A 22,074-nucleotide genomic window follows, 5' to 3' on the forward strand; every position below is an offset into this window, starting at 1 on the left:
ATGTTTTAGAGACTTGTATTTTTTTTCAGAATAAGATGCGACTGAACTCAATATGCAATTCAAGTTTCTTGAAATAAGAGACATACAAGGTAAAATTTGAAGTGGCAACTTCTGAAACAAAGTACCAGAAGCAGAATTTCATGGCCATAGTTTAAGCCAGGGGACGACCAAACCAAACCAAAAAACCCAACAACCCCGCCCCCCCAATCAAACTACAGAGACCTTATCCATATTTCTAGCCTCAACAGTAGATAGTAATGGTGTCAAGACAATAATTGTCTTGAAATTTGTCCACTCTCCCCACAAATATTAAAATATATGCATACTTTACATTTTTCAAAGTGTGTATACACACACACACTTTGTATATATTTTGTATGTATACATATAACCCATATGTGCAATCAGCATGTCCAATTACAGAAAATGTTGGCTACAATGTCCCTTTAACTACCAGGAAAAAAGTCAATTCTATCTATGCTTTGAAAAAGCACAACCACGCTTTCCACATGAGCAATTTTTAGCTTCAACTACTTATAGAATCACATTTCTGTGCAGATCAACTCAGAACATCACCATCCTGTATCAAGTTAAAATTCTATTTACATAAAAGTGTTTGTCATATTCTACTACCGGTTGTCCATGTAGAACAATGGGGTGGAATATGTTTCAAGTAAACAGTAGTAACCATGGTGTTTAATGGTCTGCAGTCAAGTAGCAGGACCCTTTTCTCCAGTTTGTTTTGCAAATTATTTTCACTTAAATGAAAGTTTAAATAAGCATCCTTTCCATTACAGCCTTAGCATAATTACCAAAGTTCCTTCCCCATAGTCTTCTGTTTTCAAATGTAAACTGTTCAGCTTATCCTGCAATGAATTGTTCTCCTGCATAAGGAAAAAGATTTGCTCCTTTTGCACCTGAAGCTGATCACTTTCTCTACAGTTATTATTTTCTGATTTTTCCTCAGCAAGCTGGTCTCTCTCTGATGTGATGATTTTTATTTCTTCCGTCATTTGTGATATCTATTAAAAAACCATACAAAGACAGTATTTCCATCAATTCAAAACCAAAATAAAATGCAAAAGTTTTGTTCACTCTGCTATAGTATTTTTAACATCAAACCACTGTAACCAAACTAGAAAAACTCCGCAACTGAGTCTTTGGCCTTTGTCACCTGTTTTGTTCTAAATGCTAACCTTTTAGCAGCCTCTTCTGCAATATTGGCCCGATTTTTATCTGGAAAAAGTCTGAGAGAAAGAAGACAAACAAACACCTGTTGGATTATTTTTAGGCATCTGTTCTGAAACATGCAAATGCTGAATTGACACCACTGACTGACTGGGTCTGGCAGCTCATATACTTCAAGAAAAATTCTATCTCACATACTACAGATTCTCCCTTCAGAGAAAGTGTGCCACTGAAGCAACTGTGCAAGATACAATATTCTCAGCACATTTCTTTGTCAGTTGTTGAACATACAGGCACAAAAACCAGTGGATCAGCCTTCTACTGTATGTTGGGCACTGAGCTGCCATTTACAACCATGTGTTACACTTCTCACTGGGACCAAGTGTTATGAACCATTAGACTCATTCCTACCTCTAAGTAACCCTTATCCCTTCTTTCATTTGCCATCTAATGCCACCACTCAAATTGACAACCACGGGGCACACTAGTTAAAGATTTATTAGAGTGTACATTACAGCTTGAAGCTCTACAGAAATAGATCAGCAACTGGTAAAGACTTGGATCAGACAGTACTACTTTCTTGCCCACTTTCTACCAAAAGCTTAGAAATTTTCCAAGGACAAGGAGAAAAAAAACTATATGCAGAATAACTAGGCTTGTTTTCACAGCATTGGAAGACACATTAAAAGCATTTTTATTTTGAATTATTACATAACGTTTTACCCGTATTTCGAGTTCTTTAATGGTTTTCCCTAGTGCCTCTTCAACACACAGAATCTGAGATTCTTTTTCAGAAATATCTTCTTCCAACTTCTTGACAGTGTCTTGGGATTGCTTGAGAGCGCTCTGTGCATTTCTCAGTTCTTCATGTGCCAAAATGTTCTTCAGAATAAAAGAAAGAAAACCGATAGAAGAAAAATCGAGTATTTAATTAATAAGCACTCCTCAATTAAAAAAAAAAAAGCACCACACAAAACCCCACTCCCCTATATATTTCAATATAGTTTATAAGTGTTCTTACACTCCTCCCCTTAGCACATATGGTCCATTTCTATAAAGGCAGAATTCCTACCATTGAAACAGTGTCCTTTATATCCTCTTTGAGTTGGTCTGTCTCAGCTTGGAGAGACTCCTCTTTTTGCTTCAGGTAATCTCTTTCCTGGGTTAAAGTTTTTATTTCTTGCTGACATTCATTGAGCTGCTGAAGAACTGCCTGGATCTCTGAATCCTTGGCCTTCAGTCTCAACTCCATAATCTTTTCCTGCTCTTTTAATTGCTCCATTTCATGTAACTTTCGCTGAGTCTGAATAAAATCTTCTCTTACCTCAAGAAGTTGTTTATGCTCTGCTGTCTTTTCTTCCAGTTCTTTCATTTTGCTAGAGAGCTTTAGTTTGTAAAGGAAAAGGCCAAACACTTTCATTGTAATGCAAAACTGCATAATGTGTACATGTTCTCACAGAAATCTTATATTAGCTTAGAAAAGGTGAGAAATGCTAGCTTTCAACAAGAGAACAAGAAGTTCATCATTTTCCTTTAAGTCACTGCTTATATTCTTGCCCACATTACATAAGCATTTGTTTACAGAACCTTCCTGTGGTTTCTCCTTAGCAACAAGTCTTACTAAAACATAACACCACACATGAAACTGTAGTCTACCTTCACTCCTAATTTGGTAATTCCTATCAAATTCATAGCGGGAATATGACAGCCGTATCAGTGCCAAAAGCCTTGTCCAAAATATACATCTTTAGTTCTCTTTTCTTTTTTTTTTTTTTCCCTTTCTAGTTGCCAATTTATGCAGTACTCTTTGGTTTGAAAATCATCTGTTCTATACAGACTCCAGTTCCCAATGAGGAAACTTTGTTTCTATGACTTTAGATAGAGTAGGTCATAGCAGCATATTTTAAAAAATATTTGCATAATAAAGATACAACTTAAGAATGGGAAAAGAAGAATTAATAGGTCAAGTACAGAAGGAGAACATACAACCCAGAGCAACATTATACATTTCTTTGCCTATGAAGAAATAGACTGTCAAGCCGCATAATCCTGCAACCTTATACACCTGGCACAGAATAAGTAACATCCAGTCATGCTAGAGAAATTTCAATGATAGTGTTATTCAAGCCTTTAAGTCTACTTCTCAAAAAAAGGTAGGGTTTTTTTTTTTGTACTATAAATAAATTCCTCATGTCTTATCTATAAAAAGGAGCAAGCTGACACTGACCTCTAATTTCACTTCATCCAAAGTTGTTTTAGACTCTCGTGCTTCTTTAGATAAAATATCTATTTGGAGCTTCATTTGTTCATTGTTTTCCGATGCAGCTACATATTTTTGCTCTAGTTCTTCTTGGAGCTGTTTAAGTGCTACATATTCCTGATCAGACTTTACATATTTAAGTTGTGCATCTGCTAGATTGTCTTTTGATTTTCCAATTTCTTCACTCATATGTTTAAGTCTAATTTCATTATCAGCTACTTCAGAAAGCAGCTTTTCTCTTTCCAATTTTAGTAAGCGTAGTTCCTCACATTTTTCAAGAATCTGCCAACAGAAAAGCAATATTAATAGCAGTTTCTAAATCAGTATTTGTCATAGCTGCATAATAAAAGCCAAGTTCATATGCAGATATAGGAAATAAAGTACAGAGAAATACACAGCATAGTACATTGGGTTTTGCTTTGTTCGGAGGGAGCTGTCTAGCAAACAATCCTTCAAAGGGAAGGAAGAGAGACAAGCCTTTCAAAACCTTGAAACCTCTTCCTCTAGTTCTTTAGATGGTCTTTAAATATTTCCTTTTTCCTATGTATGAGCTAGGACTGGACTGATACTCCTAGCTGTAACTCCTAAACAGAATATTTAGATGTATCAATAGTTCCTTCATGATACAGAGTTTATAAAATTGTTAACATCTAATTAAGTTTTGTTCATTACTGGAAATAGACCATTGGAAGGGTTTGGAACTTTTTGCAAAGCATTCATAAGTTTGTGAGATTATTTGCCCTGGATAATTTTCACTGCACATGCCTAGTAGCAGGTATTTAAGGATGAAGAAACCTAGAAAGTGTTTGCAAACAAACCATTTAAGACACATTTATAGCAACCTTAGTCTACTAAGCCCTAACCTGCCAGGAAACAGAAAAGTTTCCTTACAAGTTTTCCAGAATTTGCAAGTTAAATCTCACTTCTCAAGCAGTGTTTCTGCTGAGAGGTCTTGAAATTTTCTCTTTGCCCAATTAGACAAAAATTCAGTTTTAGAACAGTAAACCAGGATCAAACACCATTACACATACACACAGAGTTATCAATAGTGACCATAGCAAATAGACAGGCAAACATTGGACCAGAAATTCCCGATTAATTATAGTAGACTTTGTGATTAAACATGTGATCTTAAATTTATTCCTAGTTGCAAATATTAAATACCTGAGGAACAATAATTCAATGAACTTAGTTGTAAAATCTTAGGTCATTTGATTCAAGATAACCTTTGGCTTTAAAAATTCATATCCAATAGGCCTCCATTAATACATTACCAGTCAAGCACAATATAAAAACAAGGAAGCAGTTAGATATTTTGTTGTTGTTGTTTACCTCTTTCTGCTGTATCTCAACAGTATTTGGTAGAGACTGAAATTCTGATAGCTCATTTACTTGTTGTTGTAGAAGTACATTCTCTTTCAATGCTTTTTCTAGTTCTCCTTTGAAGTCAGCTGCCTTTTTTTCCAGCTCCGCAAGAGACAGCAGATCTAGAGAATTAACAAGTTTAGATTAATAAGACAGTGTGAGAAAAAAGTGTGTTTTAAATTAAGCAGAATATTTATAACGTATTCTGGATGTCATATCAGTATAATTCTAGAAAAGTATATTTTACAGTGGCCAACAATTAAAAGATGAAACTACTGGTCTGAATTTGGTCATCATTTGTTAGGTTGACATCTAATTTATTTTAGATTCTCCCTGACAGCCTTCATTAGCTTGACTGTCTGTGTGAAATAGAAAACATTCCGTAAGCTGCAGTTTTCCAAATGGTTCAAGAAAGTGCTAAAGCAGTTACTATGTGCCAGCAGCACCAGAGAGTCTAATATTTTATATTGAAAGAAGGTCCAAGTATTCAAGAAAACAAGAGCTAAAGTCTTCCCTATCCCCCATCTTGGTTTAACCCCAGCCAGCAACTAAGCATCATGCAGCTGCTCACTCACTTCCCCCCCACCCAGTGGGAAGGGGGAAAGAATCGGGAAAAGTAAAACTTGTGGGTTGAGATAAGAACAGTTTAATAGAACAGAAAGGAAGAAACTAATAATGATAACAATAATAAAATGACAATAGTAATAATAAAAGGATTGGAATATACAAATGATGCACAACGCAATTGCTCACCACCTGCTGATCAACGCCCAGTTAGTCCCCGAGCCACAGTCCCTCAGCCCCACTCCCCCCAGTTTCTATACTGGGCATGACGTCACATGGTATGGAACACCCCTTTAGCCAGTTTGGGTCAGCTGCCCTGGCAGTGTCACCTCCCAACTTCTTGTGCCCCCTCCAGCCTTCTTGCTGGCTGGGCATGAGAAGCTGAAAAATCCTTGACTTTAGACTAAACATTACTTAGCAACAACTGAAAACATCAGTATGTTATCAACACTCTTCTCATAGCTAACTCAGAAACACAGCACTATACTAGCTACTAGGAAGACAATTAACTCTATCCCAGCAAAACCAGGACACCCCCCCACCATTATGGGGAAAAGAGAGGAGAGAAGGAGGGGAATAAAGCACCATCTGAAACAGTACCTTTTGGAACTTTACCCTCCATCAGTGAAGTTAGCCTTGTGTTTTCTCGAAATACAGACTGCAACTCTTTCTGCAAGTCAGCTTGCATTTTTTTGTAACTGGCTTTTCCTGCTTCTATTTGGCTTTGGTAGAATTGAACATCCTTTTGCATTTGCTTGTAATTATTTAAGAGTTCATTCTTCAGGAAAACAAAACATGAAATTCACACACAAAATAAAAGTCTACTTGCTCAACATTTAAATATTCCACCTGTCACATTTCCTGTTGTCACTCTGAACAAACAACTTTGGCCTTGATAAATACGGCAGTAAAAGACATAACTTAACTACATTCCTGTCAGAGTCCTACAATGCAACATACCTTATCTCAGAGGTCAGGACCATAACTGCTTCTACTACTTTGTCTTTACTCCTTCAATGCTCAAAGTAAGCTCCATCCCACTTCTCTGAGTTCACATCTCTCATTCTCTTCTGTTCTCTGATAAAATTAGGTTTGGAGTCTTATGTCCTACTAACTCCCTAAAGACTGTTCATCTGCTCGCTCTCTCTACTGGTAAACCTAAAACTAACCATGCACTCCTGTAGTAGAAGCCTCTATTTTCTTTTTATCTTTCTCCTGAAGACCCATTTTCCATTAATTCCATAATAAAAACATTATTTGGAGCACAAGTCATTAGCTTTCTCCAAACACTAGCACATCTTGTCTTTATCGGTTGCCTCCTTCACTAGTGTGGGAGCAGATAGGCCCTTAACAGCATTTTGTACAGCTGTAAATGCAGTTTAACAAGTACTTGCCATCTTCTCCTTAAGCTCCAGATTTTCAGTTCTGAGAAAAGCAGATTCTTTTTTGGCATCCAAGGCTATGGTTTCACTATCGAAGAGGGATTTATTCAGCTGCTGAATTTCCTCAATTAGCTTATCAGAATCTCCCTGAAAAAGACAAATAAATACTCAAATAAATCAAAAAATATATAGACATACTAAAGCAAACGTGTTCATTATAATGTGTTTAAAATGTAAATACAGGTTCAGAAAACTTGGTAAGTTTACTCTGAAAAGAACAGTAGCAGGCTCGTCAGAGATGGGATAAAGAGCAGCATTTCCCATAGTTTTACTTCACCAGAGTACTGCTGTATGATCATGTAGTAATTAGCATTTTAAGTTTTGTAAAAAAATTTTCCTAACGTCTGTAAGGAAGCAGATTTCAATTATACCAAAGTTATATCTAAATTTAACCCACCTCCAACAAAACCAAAACTATCTCTCAACCCAGCAGAAAACTCAAATTTACCACTGAAAAAGACGTGTCTTTTTTTTCCGCTCCTGCTTTCTGTAATTCTTCCACACGATTCTGTAGTATCTTTATTTTGTTCTCTTTCTCTTTCAGCTGCTCCAATTTGGAGTTTATTTCTGCCTAAAAGTTGGAGGAAAAAAAGGGATAAGGAAGATTCTAGTGCCCAGTTTGGTTTTTCCAAGTAAGAATTTAACAAAAACCTGCTTTGTACATAGTAAGCATTCATGAGTTTTAGACATATCCTCACAGCTGGTAAGACTAACCGGAGCCCAATGATGTCTAGGTTGTCCTCAGCAGATGTAGTATTTCAAGATAGACAAACCGAGCACATTTCATACAAGTCTTATTGCATGTAAATTAATGGACAGGCTCACCTCAAGTTCCTCATTGTACACTTCAGCATTTGAAACTAGATTCTTTAAGTTGGTAATTTCATGCATTAGTTGTATCTGTGGAGCAAATTGAAGCAAAATTGCAGAGGATGTTAGAAAGCACCCACACCAGTAGTTTTAGTTGCCAACACCATGAAAATAAGCAAGGTCAATCTTGTGTTTTCTTTTCTATTAGTGGGCAAACCATATAAAAACAAGCATATCTATTTAAACAGCTACAAAGCAAGTTGCTACATATTCTTTCAAATGGATAGATAGGATGCAAAGCTGTTTTATCTTCCCAGTCATTAGACAGGATTCAAGTACAATTTAATCTGCAACAGCTCAAGAAGCAAGAGCTACGTGATCAAAGTAATTAATGCAGGAATTGTACAGATACAACACTTCAAATTCTAGTCACGTTAAGCACCTTTTTATGACACAATGCAGATATTTATGATTTAATCTATTCACTAGCAAGAATGAGAAGGTGCCAAAATTGAGGTAAAGCAAGCCATGAACACATTCAGTGGCATCCTCTGAAAGGAGGCACAAGTAGAAGAGTAGATAGGAAAGCATTTCTAAAATTGAAGAACTCTTTTCTTTTAGTCTTTGTTAGAAAAGCTTTACAGTAAGCACTCATCTACAAGTACTCCTGTAGAGTCACAAGCGTAGGTAAGGAGAAAATCCAATCTGTAGTTTTAAGATCAGTGAAAAGCTTTAAAACAAGCGCTGTCCTATGAGTATTTCTATATAGTTAGAAGTATAGTGAGACAAAAACCCAATCTATAATCTTAAAATCACAGTATGGTTGTAGAAGATATGGTACAATACTACTGTCAGAAGTCATTTAATGTCATTATTCAGAATAACAGAGTTTACCTGTATATATATCTGTGGTGATTTAAATTGATGTATTTCAACTAATGTATTTAGTGAAGTATGTGACCTTTCAGTGTTGCTTTAATTAACCGGCTACATTGGTATCAGCAAATGCTTATGTTTTATGGACTGTCTTCAGATGCATATCTGAAAACACGAATCATTCAAAAAGCAATTCTTGTAATAGATGCAATGTTCTAAAGTAGCTTCTGTTATTAGATACACAAAAGCTTTGCAGGGAAAACTAGCTGAGGATTTGTTAAATGTTGGCTGATAAGGAAGATAGCAAAATTAGTCTAGCATATAAAAGATCTTCTAAAAAGAATCTTAAATACAAGCTAAACCATAATCTATTATGGATCCATTTTGTTTAAGGCCTATAAATCTTTGTAGGGAACACAATGGAAATGAGAGATTATCTTGTTAAATTGTAACCTGAAACAACAATGCAAAAGGCTGTATCTTCAGCTTCAACCTTAGTTTCGTGGTCAGAGGATATTAAACAGACTAGCATGTACAAGTAATCTGCAGAGAAGGTATCAGGAAAGAAATGGAATAGTACACCCATGTCTCAATACCTCAAGTTGTTGGTTTTGGGGTTTTGTTTAGGGTTTTTTTTTTTGTTGGTTGGTTTTTTTGCACTGTGACTTATTTCACAGTTTAGCCCTTGGGCAGCTAGAACCTAATACAAGTAAAACATATTTTGGGTTACAGAATCAGAGCATAAAATGTTTGGAAAAACAAGGTATATCTCCACTAACAGAACAAGGAGGTGAAGAGAACTGAAAGTCAGCATTTCCTATATCATAGGTTATCCAGTAGGTAGGTTTACCTTTTCTGACTTCCAGGCACAAAATACATTCCAGTTTTCCACAGACATTTCTATTCACGCTATTAATTTTACATATTTTATTACTAAGTTAAATAATATGGTAAAAGTTAATGCTCGCATAGTTCAACAGATTACCAAAAGCCAGAGCTATCTTGGATTGTAAACCAAGATGTTTTACACAAGAAATATGTGAAATATGGTTTAGCAACCATACTTTAACTTCAAAACAGTTCTAAAATATATTTATGCAGCAAAGCAACAGTTTCTTGTAGAAATCTAGAGTGAAATTCAGATCATGAATATATAAAAATAATATACGGATACATATATACACACACAAACATATGCTTAACCAGACTTCAGTATGTGATTCTCCCAAAATTTAAGTCTGAATTTTACACTCTGAGTAAATGCAGTTTAAATCCTGGGTTCATTCATTCTGTTGCTGAATGTAGCTTATAACACCATCTGTTTGTGAATTGACATCTAAGTATATGTACACTGAATAAACTCTAGAAAACATTTGAGAATAGAGAATTCTTATCTCTATTTATTGCAATGCACCTTACCTCATGATCTTTTTGTGTTTGTTTTTCCAGTGCCTCAAACTCATCCATTTCTATTTTTTCCTTCAGTTTCTCTTTCATTTCATTTATTTCTGATTTCAACTGCTCATTTTCCAATACTAGGTTATCGAACTTAGCTTGCAGGATGTTGACCTCATTTACAGCAATATCCTGAAGAAGCAGCACAAGAAACTTTAGAAGTTGTTGTTGGAATGTCAGTCTTATTTCTGGAAAATACAGAACAGACTTACCTTTTCTAGCGCTAATGCTTCACAGAGTTGCACAGATTCTTCAAAGTCTCTCTGAGTCTAGAAAAAAAGAATCACTTTCAGTTAACTGATCTACAAGATCAAGCAAGTTTAGTATTATATTCCTTGTTGCTTGTCTTTTCATTGCTAGTCCTGTTTAAATACCAATGCTTACTGGATCATTTGCCACAAAACCATAGAACCATCCTACACCTTCACAGAGATTACCAAGAGACAGACTTTCTAACCATTTATAATAATTCTTCAGACATATAGAAGAATATTGCTGTTCTACAGAACAGTAAGGCAGATCTTACTGAGAAGTGTGTAACACACATGCACTGTAATAGCCAACTGAAATAGATTGTGACATTACCCAATTCATGTTAGGTCCAGCAGTCCATTCTACATCTGAAATCTGATCAGGAACCATCAGAGATTGGTTGTCATGTTCAGAATTCTCTAACATAGCTGAAAAGAAAGATCTATTAAAAAAATACAGAGTAGCAGTAGATTTTAAACTGGAGATTAAGAATTATTTTATCAAAGAATTTTATCACATTGGAAGCAATCATTCAACGGCAAAGTAGCAGCACACTGAGTAGGACTTCTGAATCTCATCATTTCTCTTATGAAAGGGAACAACACTGAAGTCCAGTCCCAACACTTAAGCTGACCACCTTACCACAAGTTAATGAATACTAAACCAAATCCAGAATATATACTTAACTACAGACTAAGAAAAGCGTTTAAGTGTCAAGGAAAGAACCACAACAGTATCCTGCAAGATTTAAAGAAAAAAGCACCACTCCCCCCCACATACAGAAAAAAAACCCCCATGACAATCCACACACAAGCAAAAAAGCTTGGCAGAAGTATAGGTAATAAGGCTGTAACAAGATGCAATTCAGCAACACTACTATCCAATTATGCTCTTGTCTTCAGTTCAACTTTCTTTGTCCCCTAGCTCCTCTAATAAGTCCTTGAAATCCTCTATATTTCAGTCTGATCTTTGAGTAATGACTTCTCTATTCTTGTTGAGGATTTTGGAATTTCACCACCCCCCACTTTTTTTTTCCTGTCCTTTTTGGGGGGAGAACAAGGTTTGGATGGATAGTCTGTGATAAAGAATAACTTTGGCTACTTTTACAAAAAAAAAAAAAGGGGGGGTTGGGGTAGGCTGCATGGCAGAAGTATTTGTAGACCCTGCCTTTCACCTCACAGCTCTTACCTTTGGTTTTAACAAAATTAAAAGTTCAATATCCAGAAGTGTGTGTGTGGGGAAGTAATTTCCTTGGAAGGTGTGTACAAGGACATTTAGTTTTGGTTGGGGTTTTCTGTTGTTTTGGTTTTTGGCAGGGGAGGTGGTGTTTTTTTGAGGTTTTTTTTTTGCCCCCCCCCCCCCCCCCCCCCTTTTTTTTTTTTTTTTTTTTAATTTGTGCTATCAGAGAGTCAGCTTGCTCCCTATGGGAAACTAAGTAATGCTTGCAAAGTTACCCAACAGGAATTTGCTACACGTTATTTCACCTGGGATAGTAAGACTCACACTCCCACTTTTTATTTAAAATGAACCTTATTTCCAGCACAAGAACTACCAGTGTTATTGTGCTAAAACCACTTCCCTTCCAGGCAGCATTCTTTGCTGGCAGACAAAGGTAATTTCCTTATGGGCTACAGGTAACTCTTTCAAAATTGGGTTCATGGAACATAATTTGGGTAGTATAGTGACAACTAAATGTAGTTTTCATATTAGCAAATTAATTTGCATTATAACTTAGATTTATTAAAAAGGAATTACTTCTAATTTCAAAGCTGCTTTGCAGAGTTTCCTTATTGTTTTCCTGAATATACTTACAATCCTCCATGTCTGGTAGTGCCGACAGAGACATTTTCATTTTTTTTGTTTCAGCCAGCCTTGGTTTTTCAAAGTCTTCAAAATAGCTCACATTCGCCTGGTTTATTTTACCAGGAGCCCAAGTAACTCTTCTTCTTCTCTTGGTCTTTAAAAAAGTATTTACAGAAAAAGTGATACAACCAAAGCACTAAGTAGCGAGTAGATGTCGCATTAGACTAGTTCTATAATAGTACCAGCAGCTAACTAGCCAGTTGTTTGCAGTTTCTTCAAAATTAAACCACAGCATAACGGTTTGAAACCAAAAGTCTCTGCAGTCTGTTCACTGCAAGGCAACATTGAATTGATACTCACTCAGAAGTTATTTTAGAAGTTCTCCTTTAAAAATAAGAAAAATTATGTGAAAATTGCCTATCAGACTTATTCTTCATTGTCAATATAACCCTATGCATTTAACATTATCTTTTGCAAAGTACTTTAGAGTTAACAAATAAGATCTAGAACAAGTGCTTACTTTAGCATTCTGTTTTGAGGAAAAGGAGGCAGAAGTCACCAGCATCTCAGTTAAGTTTCGTATTCTATCTTCCTGTACTTTTTGAAGAGAATTTTTTTCTTCCAACAGCTGGGCCAGTTGGTCTTTCTCCATTGCGTGAATTTGAGTCTTTGAAGACACCTTGCATAAAAAGAATATTAACCAAACTGACATTTTAAGAGCACAAACTACTACTACAGAAGATACACAATTACTAATACTTAAAAAGTACACACATTCTTTTAAGCCTGGAAGAGCTGTCTTTAATCTTTAACAATGAAACTGACAATTTAGTCTACAATTTACCTGTAGACTTAGTATTTAAAGGGGTCAAAACTCCCCAAAACAATATAGCCTCAGATTTTTCTAGACAAAAAGCATTATTTCAAGTGTAACATAGTTTAAGATGACCTTCCCACAGTGCCAGAAGCCTGAAGCTCTTTTAGAACTACGATTCAATTGTCAAATAACAGCAAGCTATTCTAATGTATGTGGTCTTTTAAAGCTTGAAGTACTGAAAATTTATTCTGATGTAAAGCAACTGCATTACAGTAGCTAGTTTTTTTGACAACTTTATAAGTTTACAATACTTCAGAGTAATTCAGAGTTCACATGGGATTTTGGAACAAACTCTTCTGTACTTAGTGAAGTACTTTCCTCACTATCTCAGAAGATAGCAAGCAAACATACTTCTAGGCACAAGTTTATACTGCAAATTAATTACCTTAAAAAATAAGAGGTTAGTTATTTTTCCTTAAACTTTTCCTATGACTTTTTTTATTAAAAAAGAAAAAAAGCACATTTTGATGATTTAATTCGCCAAAACAGTATGTTCAGAATTATGATTTTCCTGTGCTTTATTTTTTATATGATCTATGCTCTAACAAGACTTGCAAGATTGCTCCTCAACTCCATAGGTTTTTGGAGAAAGATGAACACATGAAAGACCACACTGGTGGGAAGTTACTACTGTTTGTTTTCTAAATGTATCTTCTGCCCATACATGACATAACTTTTGACAGGGATCTTACGCAGTTGCAACTTCTTGCAACTCAAACTGAAGTTAAACATCAGTAAGGGGGAAAAATATGAATTAAGTTGGAATTTCTAACTGACATTCAATAAATTCTTATATTGCAATTAATTATTCCTTTTGATATGTGGCAATGTTAAAGTGGGCTGTAAGGCATGACAAATTTCTATTTCTTAAATATGTTAACCTACAAAAAGCAAGCAATTCAGTTACTTGATCTTATTCAGTATTAGCTTTCACAAAGATATGTTGACTACCAACAGTTGTTCTAAACTTCACATCATCTTTTCAATTTCTATTCTCTCAATAGAAATGACAGATATAACTTTAAACAGTTTACCTACCCCTCCAAATTTAACTGATTTTAGTTTAAAAAACGAATGTTTCCAAATAGCTATCAGTACTAAGGATAGATGAATTTTAATAAGTTTCTTACATACTTCCTCCAGCTGCTTTTTCAAATCCAGAATTTCTTTGCGATATCTCTTCAGGAGGGCATCGTCATCAAGTACTTCATTGACTTTCGGAGTATTCTTCATTCTTTTGGCTGTATTGGCAAACTGGAAGAATATTCTCTCATGGGCAATAGTTAGAGAACAAATATATCAAAAGACTTATTCTGTCTCATTATTTCCCAACAGAATTAAAGGGACAGTCTATTAGATAAAGAACAACATATAATAACGGACACCAATATTTACATTTGCTTGTTTTTCATGTATTCTAAGCTTTGAAAAGGTAAGTTTACTTTGCTTGATATCAATACCTAAAAAGTGAAGCCTAACATTTAAGCAAAAATATACCAAGTTATTTTTTATTTAATAAAAAGCACAAGAGACTACCAAAAAGGAAGACAATCCTACCTAAAGAATACAGTTCATAAATAGTTCAATTACCCTCCTTTCCTGCAGGACCTGTCTAACATCTTGTGTTAGCAAAGACTTGTAGTTCTGTGTTTGGAAAAGGCAAATGAGAAAACAGAGGTTATCTCCTGCCTGCAAGGTGACAGAAGGAGCTTTGTTCCAACTGCCAGAAAGCTCTAGTTAGACAACCTAGTACAAGATGATGACTGGGAAAAGATGCTGTGTACAAAACAAATATTTCAAGTTGCAAGTCCACAGAGGACCTTTAGAAGATTCAAATGACTACAGATCCAGCAGATTACAGTTTCCACCCCTCCAATCTACAATGAAGCCCTGAGTCAGAATAATGCTTGAAAACAGGCGAGACGTTTTACCTGAAGAGTACTGAGCGTTTCATCAAAAGAAATGGGAGTAATTGTACAAATAATAACTGTCTTAGCATTTCCTCCAAGGGAGTTCTGCAGAATTCGAGTCAGCTTGCTGTCTCTGTAATTTATGAAGCTGATGAAGAGGGAAGGAAAAAAATTAAGAAAGAATTCATATTTTTGTATCAAAACCACACAGGAAATATCTTTTCTAGAGGTAATAGGTTATTTGAAATAGTTACCCACATAAAATAGGATTATATATAAAGGATTATAATTTCTTAGTTTATTAGTGACTTATCTTAAAACAGGTATACAAACACAAGTGCTTACCCAGAAGGGTCATCACAAAGTTTTTTGATAACTTGACCCAGAATGAACAAACTCCGGTTTATATTGCAGCCTTCTTTCAGTCGGACACCTAGGTATCACACAGTAATTTTTTAAATTTATTTTTTAATTTAAAACAACATTAAGATACATTTTCAACCTGTCAAGCTTTTGTGCTATGTTACGCTCAGAGATTATTCAAGAGTTAGATCTCAAGTGCCACAGTGCACTATGACCCATCAGCAACCAGTATCAAATCCTTTATAATAGCTGAAATGCATCAAAATAAGATAGTAATCTATCACAAATAAACATTAATAAGCTTTACATAGTAAGCAGCTGGGGCCATAAGAACTTTAATTTTGTTTCCTATTTAAATTTTGTAAATGCCCATATTTACATGTCTAACAAACCAGCCTTAGATACAACTTTTGGGTTAGTTATTCCTTGTAAGAGAGAATATTAACTTGTGTTCCTCTCAGATCACTTTTTTATGATAAACGCATTTTTGTGCAGCTTCATGCTGTCATTGTTAACAATCAAGCTTCCTCTTTAGTTAAAGAGTTCAGCCATCTATTCAGTCTTTACCTTTACATACAAGTCCCTACAAGCTTCTAATGATTTCTTTACTACAGGTGAACCTTTACTGATTCATCTCCATTCTATTAGTTCAGTGCATGACTGTTGCTGGACCTGCTGTTCTAGAAAAGTCATATTACTACCTAATTGTTTGCACTTTACAGCATTTTCAGTATTTTCCTGAGTAGATCCTACCCTACCAGGGGGAAAAGGGACTATTTGTAAACAATAAGTAGCACAATAGCACATAGAGCAAATAATTTCCTTTCTACCATAGCCTCTTATAAGAGTTTATTAACTCTAAGAAGTGGTCATCAGGAGAGTCCCATTTAACACTCACCTTCAGATCCTGTTTGACTAGCTCTTTCACTGCCTGCCAGATCTACCAAGTTCTGCAAATCATTAAATATTTCACAGGTTAGTTCTGAGACAATTCAGTTTTAGATCCTCTTAATTCTAAATCTCTGCTAAGAATTTCATAAGATTCATACACTTAGAAAAAAACAAGAAGTCTGTCATTATTGGAAGTAATCCATAGCTACTACACACATACCAACCAACTCTTTCAAGGTACATAAGGACATGGAATAAGTTTGTATGAACTCTATCATACCACCCTGAACAGCGTTTCAAACTTGCAGTGCAATTCCTCCTACCCTCACTAACAAAAAGATAAAACGTAGTTTCTCAATACAGAAGTGTTAACTACAGATTCAAGCTTAGGAAGCTTCATGGAATCACAGATCATCTGGTTCAATCTTTCATGGGAAAGAGAGCTTGGATGAGTTATCTAGCACCCTGTGCTGAATTGGCCGTATGTCTCTCCTTGCCTGTCATTGTGGAGATAAGGAAAGGAAGAAATTAAATACCAGAGGAAAAGCCTCTGTCATGGTTTAACCCCAGCCAGCAACTAAGCACCATGCAGCCACTCAATCACTTCCCCCCCCCACCCAGTGGGATGGGGGAGAGAATCAGGAAAAAAGAAAAGTAAAACTCGTGGATTGAGATAAGAACAGTGTAATAGAACAGAAAGGAAGAAACTAGTAATGATAGTAATAACAATAATAAAATTACAATAGTAATAATAAAAGGATTGGAAAATACAAGTGATGCACAGTGCAATTGCTCACCACTCACTGACCAACACCCAGTTAGTTCCTGAGCAGTGATCCTCCCCCCAGGCCAACTCCCCCCAGTTTACATATGAGATGTGATGTCACATGGTATGGAATACCCCTTTGGCCAGTTTGGGTCAGCTGCCCTGGCTGTGTCCCCTCCCAACTTCTTGCGCCCCTCCAGCCTTCTTAGCTGGCTGGGCATGAGAAGCTGAAAAATCCTTGACTTAGTGTAAACACTACTTAGCACCAACTGAAAACATCAGTGTGTTATCAACATTCTTCTCACACTGAACTCAAAACACAACACTATACCAGCTACTAGAAAGAAAATTAATTCTATCCCAGCTGAAACCAGGACAGCTTCACTCTGAATCTGGTTCAAAGTCAACTAGAACTTTATAGCATCCCATAATGATTTGCCTAAGCAAGCAGCCCTCACTTTAATTGGTTTGTTTCAGAAGGGTAAAATCCTGTACTAACTCCACCAAGCAGCAACAGACCAAAAAGGCCAAAAAACCCTCTGTCTCCCCCTCAGTTAGTAGAGGTTACTATAAAGTCAGTTGGAACAGAGACAGGGTAGAAGGTGGGGGGTGGTGTAAGAAGAGTAGGTCCCATAAGTTATGGTGAGGAAAAAAAGTAGGCAGTAGTTTGCTCAGATACTGCATAAGCAGTGTTTACATTCAGATCCCAGAGCTTTTTCACATGAAGCCAGAACAGAAAGCTATTTCCACTATGCATGTGATTGACCTCATACTATTCCCTATTCTGAGTAAGAGTGCTCATGCAGATTTTAAGCAAGCTCAAATGCTTTCATATTGATTTCATTCCTCTGGTTGATTTGGATTCTCTTCTGCAAATCAAGGAAAGGCTATATAGAGGCTTCAGAAACCAAAACAATCCCCTAGAGATCAGCAGTGTATTCCCCGCAGCTTAGGACATTTCATATACTAGTAATCCACCAAAGAGATACTAAGTGGGGTTACTTCTGAAAAAATTAATCTTCTGACCATTGCAGCTGTAGGCCACACATTCTTTTAACAACTAAATTTGAGGAGAAGAGAAGCCTTAAGGTTACCCACTTTACAAGTTACTTCACTGGGCTTGTCAGTCGTCAAGAACAACTGTAGGGGAAGCTGTCTTTAACAAAATGCAAGAGCACTCCGACAACAGCCCCGTATGCTCCTGCGAAGGGCATAACACTCCCCAGTCCAGCCTGAATCGTCTAGGAACTATTCCCATGTTGGAATTCCCTTTGGTGAGAAGATAGATATCTCCTCTAGATAACACCCCAGGAGTCTCCCTCTATACAGATGATCAGAAACATGATTTTTGCTCAAGAAATGCCTGCTAGAACTTAACAACAAAGCATGCTTGTAATGTCATTTTAAAGTAACATTATTCTCTCAAACAAGCAGTAACAGTAAATTCTCTACATAAATGCCTATTTAATAGCTTCTTGGAGTACAGCTTACCAAGTGGGATACCATCACAGCTCCATCACAGTTTGCATTTGCAGGGTCACTTCGTTCTCTGCTTTCAATTATCTAGAAGAAGAGGGTGCAATAAAGTTTTTGTCACTTCGAAAGTAATAAAACCCCTCCTAATAGTGAAACAGTTTTTACCATTCTGAAGATAGTGTGAGAACGGCTGCTGTGTTCATTCATTTTTGTTTCTCCATAATGGCGATTTTCTGTCAAAAAGCAATATTAGAATACTTCTGCTTATATTCTGATAAACTGGAGACAACAGACAAAAAGCACAATTTTAAAAACTATCTGAAAACCACTGACTTCTGAATATAATCTCAAAGAGATACCCTATGATTCTAGATATACCCAATTCATCAATGCTTTTCTAAGATATCAGCTGATATTGGCTAAACAACTTACTTTCTCCTTTTCTGATCCATTCCATAACTTGTTCTGGGGCAACCACCACCTCTTCAATCAGATCTTCTACATATGTGTTCCTCTTAAGAACAAAAACAGTAGTAAATTTTACTGAACTCTAAAACTCACTTCAATACATTAAGTTAACATTAGCAACAATTATTATGGTATTTATTCCATTTTGCTTCCTTCTTAAAAGGAAGCAACATCAGTTGAATGTCTTTTTACTCTGAACACAAGGGACAGGGAAAGTTTAGACCTTTATCAGAACTGTAGCCTAAAGGCACAAGAATCAAACAACAGAGATCTAGAAAGTTTCCTAAAAATAAAACTGGTAAGGGAAATATCCTTCTGGACATTTTCTGAGGGAATCCAGGAGAATTTTTCTCAGTAAATGTTTTAAGGCCATAATTGTACAACTGATAAATCTCCTTTCTTCCCAAGGTCCAAAAGCATTGATCATTTAGGGCATCGAAAGAAAAAAAACAAAACCAAACAAACCACCACAAACCACCAGTTTTTATTATTTGCTACAAAACTTTATATAAAGAAATTGAAGATGGCATTAATACAGATTTATTTTTCCCTACTGATTATCTTACTGAATAGTTCTAGTCTGATGGTTATTCTATGTTCAGAGTAGGAGAAAAGCGTATCTATTTTGTAGATGATATGAAGATGGTATTAAAGTAACTCTGTATATCTGTTGAAGACTTCTAACACATTGAGCTAGAGGCTTAATATCGTGTTTGTAGAAGTTTTATTAGCTAGACAACTCCCAAGTATTCGCTGCCAAAGTTAAATAAAATATACTGTCCTGGAAAACTTAAGGGATTAGGTCTACTTTTACAAACATTTGTAAAGATAAACCAGCAACAGAAAACCCAGCTTCACTGTTGTTATTCTACTGCAAGTGTCCTTGCGCTAATTCTGAAGATAATTACACAATTTGACACAGAAAAGTTTTCAACTAGATGCCTCTGAAAGCTTTTTTTTTTAACTACTTCTTTTACTCCAAGCAGATACAATACTACTACATCCACTTACATTAACATCCTCACGAATTCCCAGAGGCTTCTTTTTCCTGATATCACAAAGCAAATCTGTAATGGTTTCATTGTAGATTTCCATGTAAGAAACCCTTAGCAAGAATTCTCTATCTGGAATCTATTGTTCAAAGGAAAAAAAAAAAAAGAAAAAGAAAAAATAACAGACTAACCAACAAACACCTTTTAATGCAAGTATTCCTAACTCAAAGGTACATGTTTGGATATCATTCCACAGATTTCTTTCCTCTCATCCTCTTTGCACATTAGCATCTACCAATATAGAGTCATTTTTCTTCTATCCCACCTCTTTCCAGCTGCATTAATGGTATATCACTTTCAGTGGGTTATAAAAGTAAGATAACTGGCCTACAGAAGCTTGACAATAGTTCTCCCACTTAAATGCCATTTCCATATCTAATTTCCTCCTGCTTAGGCTCTTTCCTCTCTGTATACCTAGTGTTCTCTCTCTGCTTGATTAGACTTACTTTGCTGCTGCTGCTTCTTCCCCTGCCTCCCTAGTAGAGAATACTGGGGTGAGGAAAGGCTGCAAATGGACTCAAGGACTACAGCACCATGGAAAGCTTTCTTGGCTTTAGTTACTTTTATAGACCCCCTAAGGTACTCTGTGCCTCCTCAAAGGAGCAGTGACCATTTCACATAACTGATAACAATTACCTGAAGTCCTCAAGGCAGAAGCAAGTGCTCTGCCGATGACGTTTTGGAAATCACTGTTTTAACTTACACCTTCTCCTTACTTCCTATTAGTATTTAGCAATTAGCCTATGATTCTTTTGAAAGCCTGAAATAAGTAAATTTAGTGTCATATTCTTCCCACTAAAAAAGTCTTCAATACTGTCAATTTTTTAACATTTTAAAATAGCAGAATAAACACAAAGCTTCACATTACCTTATCTACCACATTAATGAGTGAGCAACCATTTATACTTGTAATCAAGGTTTAGGATATTCGCAAGCTTAACAACCCCCCTCAGTTTTGTTCTGATTTGATTCTGACTAATAGAATCCCATTATCTTTTTTTTAAACCGCTCATCTTTGCAAGGCTACCAAAGCAACTGCAACATATGGTCCAATATAAGTTCATTTCCTTCATAAGCTCCTTAATACTAAAATTAACTTTTATGTAACAATCACAAATATTACTAGTCCTTCCAGTCACTTCAATTTAATGGAATTGCTCACCTCACAAATAAGTTTGAAAACATGTTGAATTGCCTTAGGGATAATGCCCACAGAATCTTCATTTCCCATCATTGTGTATGTCTTCCCTGAAGCAGTCTGTCCGTAAGCAAAAATTGTGCCTAGAAAGATGGTTAAATTTTACTAATTACTTATGAAATACATTACAAACAGGATTTAAACACAGTTTTAAAACTTACCATTATAACCTTGCACAGCTGACTGTATAATTGGAACAGCTACACCTTCATATAATTGCTGAGTGTTGTCACTTGAGTGAAAGACACGATCTTAAAAAAAAATAAATTAAAATAAAGCACGTGAATCCATTGTATTGCAAGTCAAAACCAAGCTGTCATCTTACTTGGTATTGCTGACTTCAAATCCAATAAATGGGCATCAGATGGTTTGTAGGATAATTAAAGCATAAAATGTAATTCTGACACTAACTTTTTTTTTTAAAGAAATATTAAACCCAGAAACCAAGAAAGATACAACAAACAGACAACAGACAAGTCAAAAAAACTAAGAATGATGGATACCGTTAAATAGTCATCTGATTGAATCCTAAAACCAGTTATGGCTAGTTTATCTATGAGGATTATAAGCCTGACAAGACAGGCTACTTGTTAAACTCCCAGCTCGGAGCATGCTTTTATTGAATCTATAATTTGGGAAAAATCTTTGTGGTAGCTACGTTTATATTAACAAGTAGCGTGGATCAGTAGAGACTCAAAGTATACGAGGATCTAACATCCACACTAGGCACTTTTCCGGTTTGGGTTCTCCCACCCCCTTCTCCCGAAGTGCTCTGAACTAGCCCTAGTCTAGTCCATTTTTAACTGGAATTTATATGAAAAGAATCCAGCTCGTGTTCCAAAACCACTCTACAGCATGAAACCAGAACAGAGAAAGCAACGACCATCAGGACGCTGACTTCAAAAGCACGTTCCTGGTACGGACTAAAGCAGAAATCCTGTGTGCCCCAGCAGCACTCCTTCAAAATTATGAAGTTGGAAACAAAGCCCAGGGACGTTGCAAAAAGCTAAGGTCATTAATGCTAGTTGGTATATTCAACTAGTACAGTAACAAAGATC

At 36.0% G+C, this 22,074-nt stretch overlaps 1 protein-coding gene across 4 annotated transcripts in view; it reads right to left on the reverse strand.

Annotated features, from left to right (window-relative positions):
- The window catches only part of CENPE (centromere protein E), a 40,423-nt gene that overhangs the window by 17,728 nt on the left and 621 nt on the right, over nt 1-22,074 (reverse strand). For 2 of the 4 annotated variants that reach the window (XM_030014530.2, XM_030014520.2), the window contains exons 3-26: nt 21,178-21,267; nt 20,981-21,099; nt 19,778-19,897; nt 18,731-18,812; nt 18,464-18,531; nt 18,314-18,385; nt 16,064-16,115; nt 15,148-15,235; nt 14,824-14,950; nt 14,027-14,146; nt 12,536-12,694; nt 12,025-12,169; nt 10,546-10,640; nt 10,173-10,229; nt 9,925-10,092; nt 7,645-7,719; nt 7,268-7,390; nt 6,772-6,906; nt 5,978-6,155; nt 4,781-4,935; nt 3,416-3,730; nt 2,261-2,572; nt 1,912-2,070; nt 813-1,022 (exon numbers count right to left, since the gene is read on the reverse strand). In XM_030014530.2, the coding sequence (XP_029870390.1) occupies nt 813-1,022; nt 1,912-2,070; nt 2,261-2,572; nt 3,416-3,730; nt 4,781-4,935; nt 5,978-6,155; nt 6,772-6,906; nt 7,268-7,390; nt 7,645-7,719; nt 9,925-10,092; nt 10,173-10,229; nt 10,546-10,640; nt 12,025-12,169; nt 12,536-12,694; nt 14,027-14,146; nt 14,824-14,950; nt 15,148-15,235; nt 16,064-16,115; nt 18,314-18,385; nt 18,464-18,531; nt 18,731-18,812; nt 19,778-19,897; nt 20,981-21,099; nt 21,178-21,267 (3,224 nt within the window). The remainder of the gene's footprint in view (nt 1-812; nt 1,023-1,911; nt 2,071-2,260; nt 2,573-3,415; nt 3,731-4,780; nt 4,936-5,977; nt 6,156-6,771; nt 6,907-7,267; nt 7,391-7,644; nt 7,720-9,924; nt 10,093-10,172; nt 10,230-10,545; nt 10,641-12,024; nt 12,170-12,535; nt 12,695-14,026; nt 14,147-14,823; nt 14,951-15,147; nt 15,236-16,063; nt 16,116-18,313; nt 18,386-18,463; nt 18,532-18,730; nt 18,813-19,777; nt 19,898-20,980; nt 21,100-21,177; nt 21,268-22,074) is intronic. The other 2 variants (XM_030014549.2, XM_030014540.2) reach the window with 2 other exon arrangements.

This window comes from Aquila chrysaetos, chromosome 1 (genome assembly GCF_900496995.4).
Source record: "Aquila chrysaetos chrysaetos chromosome 1, bAquChr1.4, whole genome shotgun sequence".
Taxonomy (NCBI): domain Eukaryota; kingdom Metazoa; phylum Chordata; class Aves; order Accipitriformes; family Accipitridae; genus Aquila; species Aquila chrysaetos.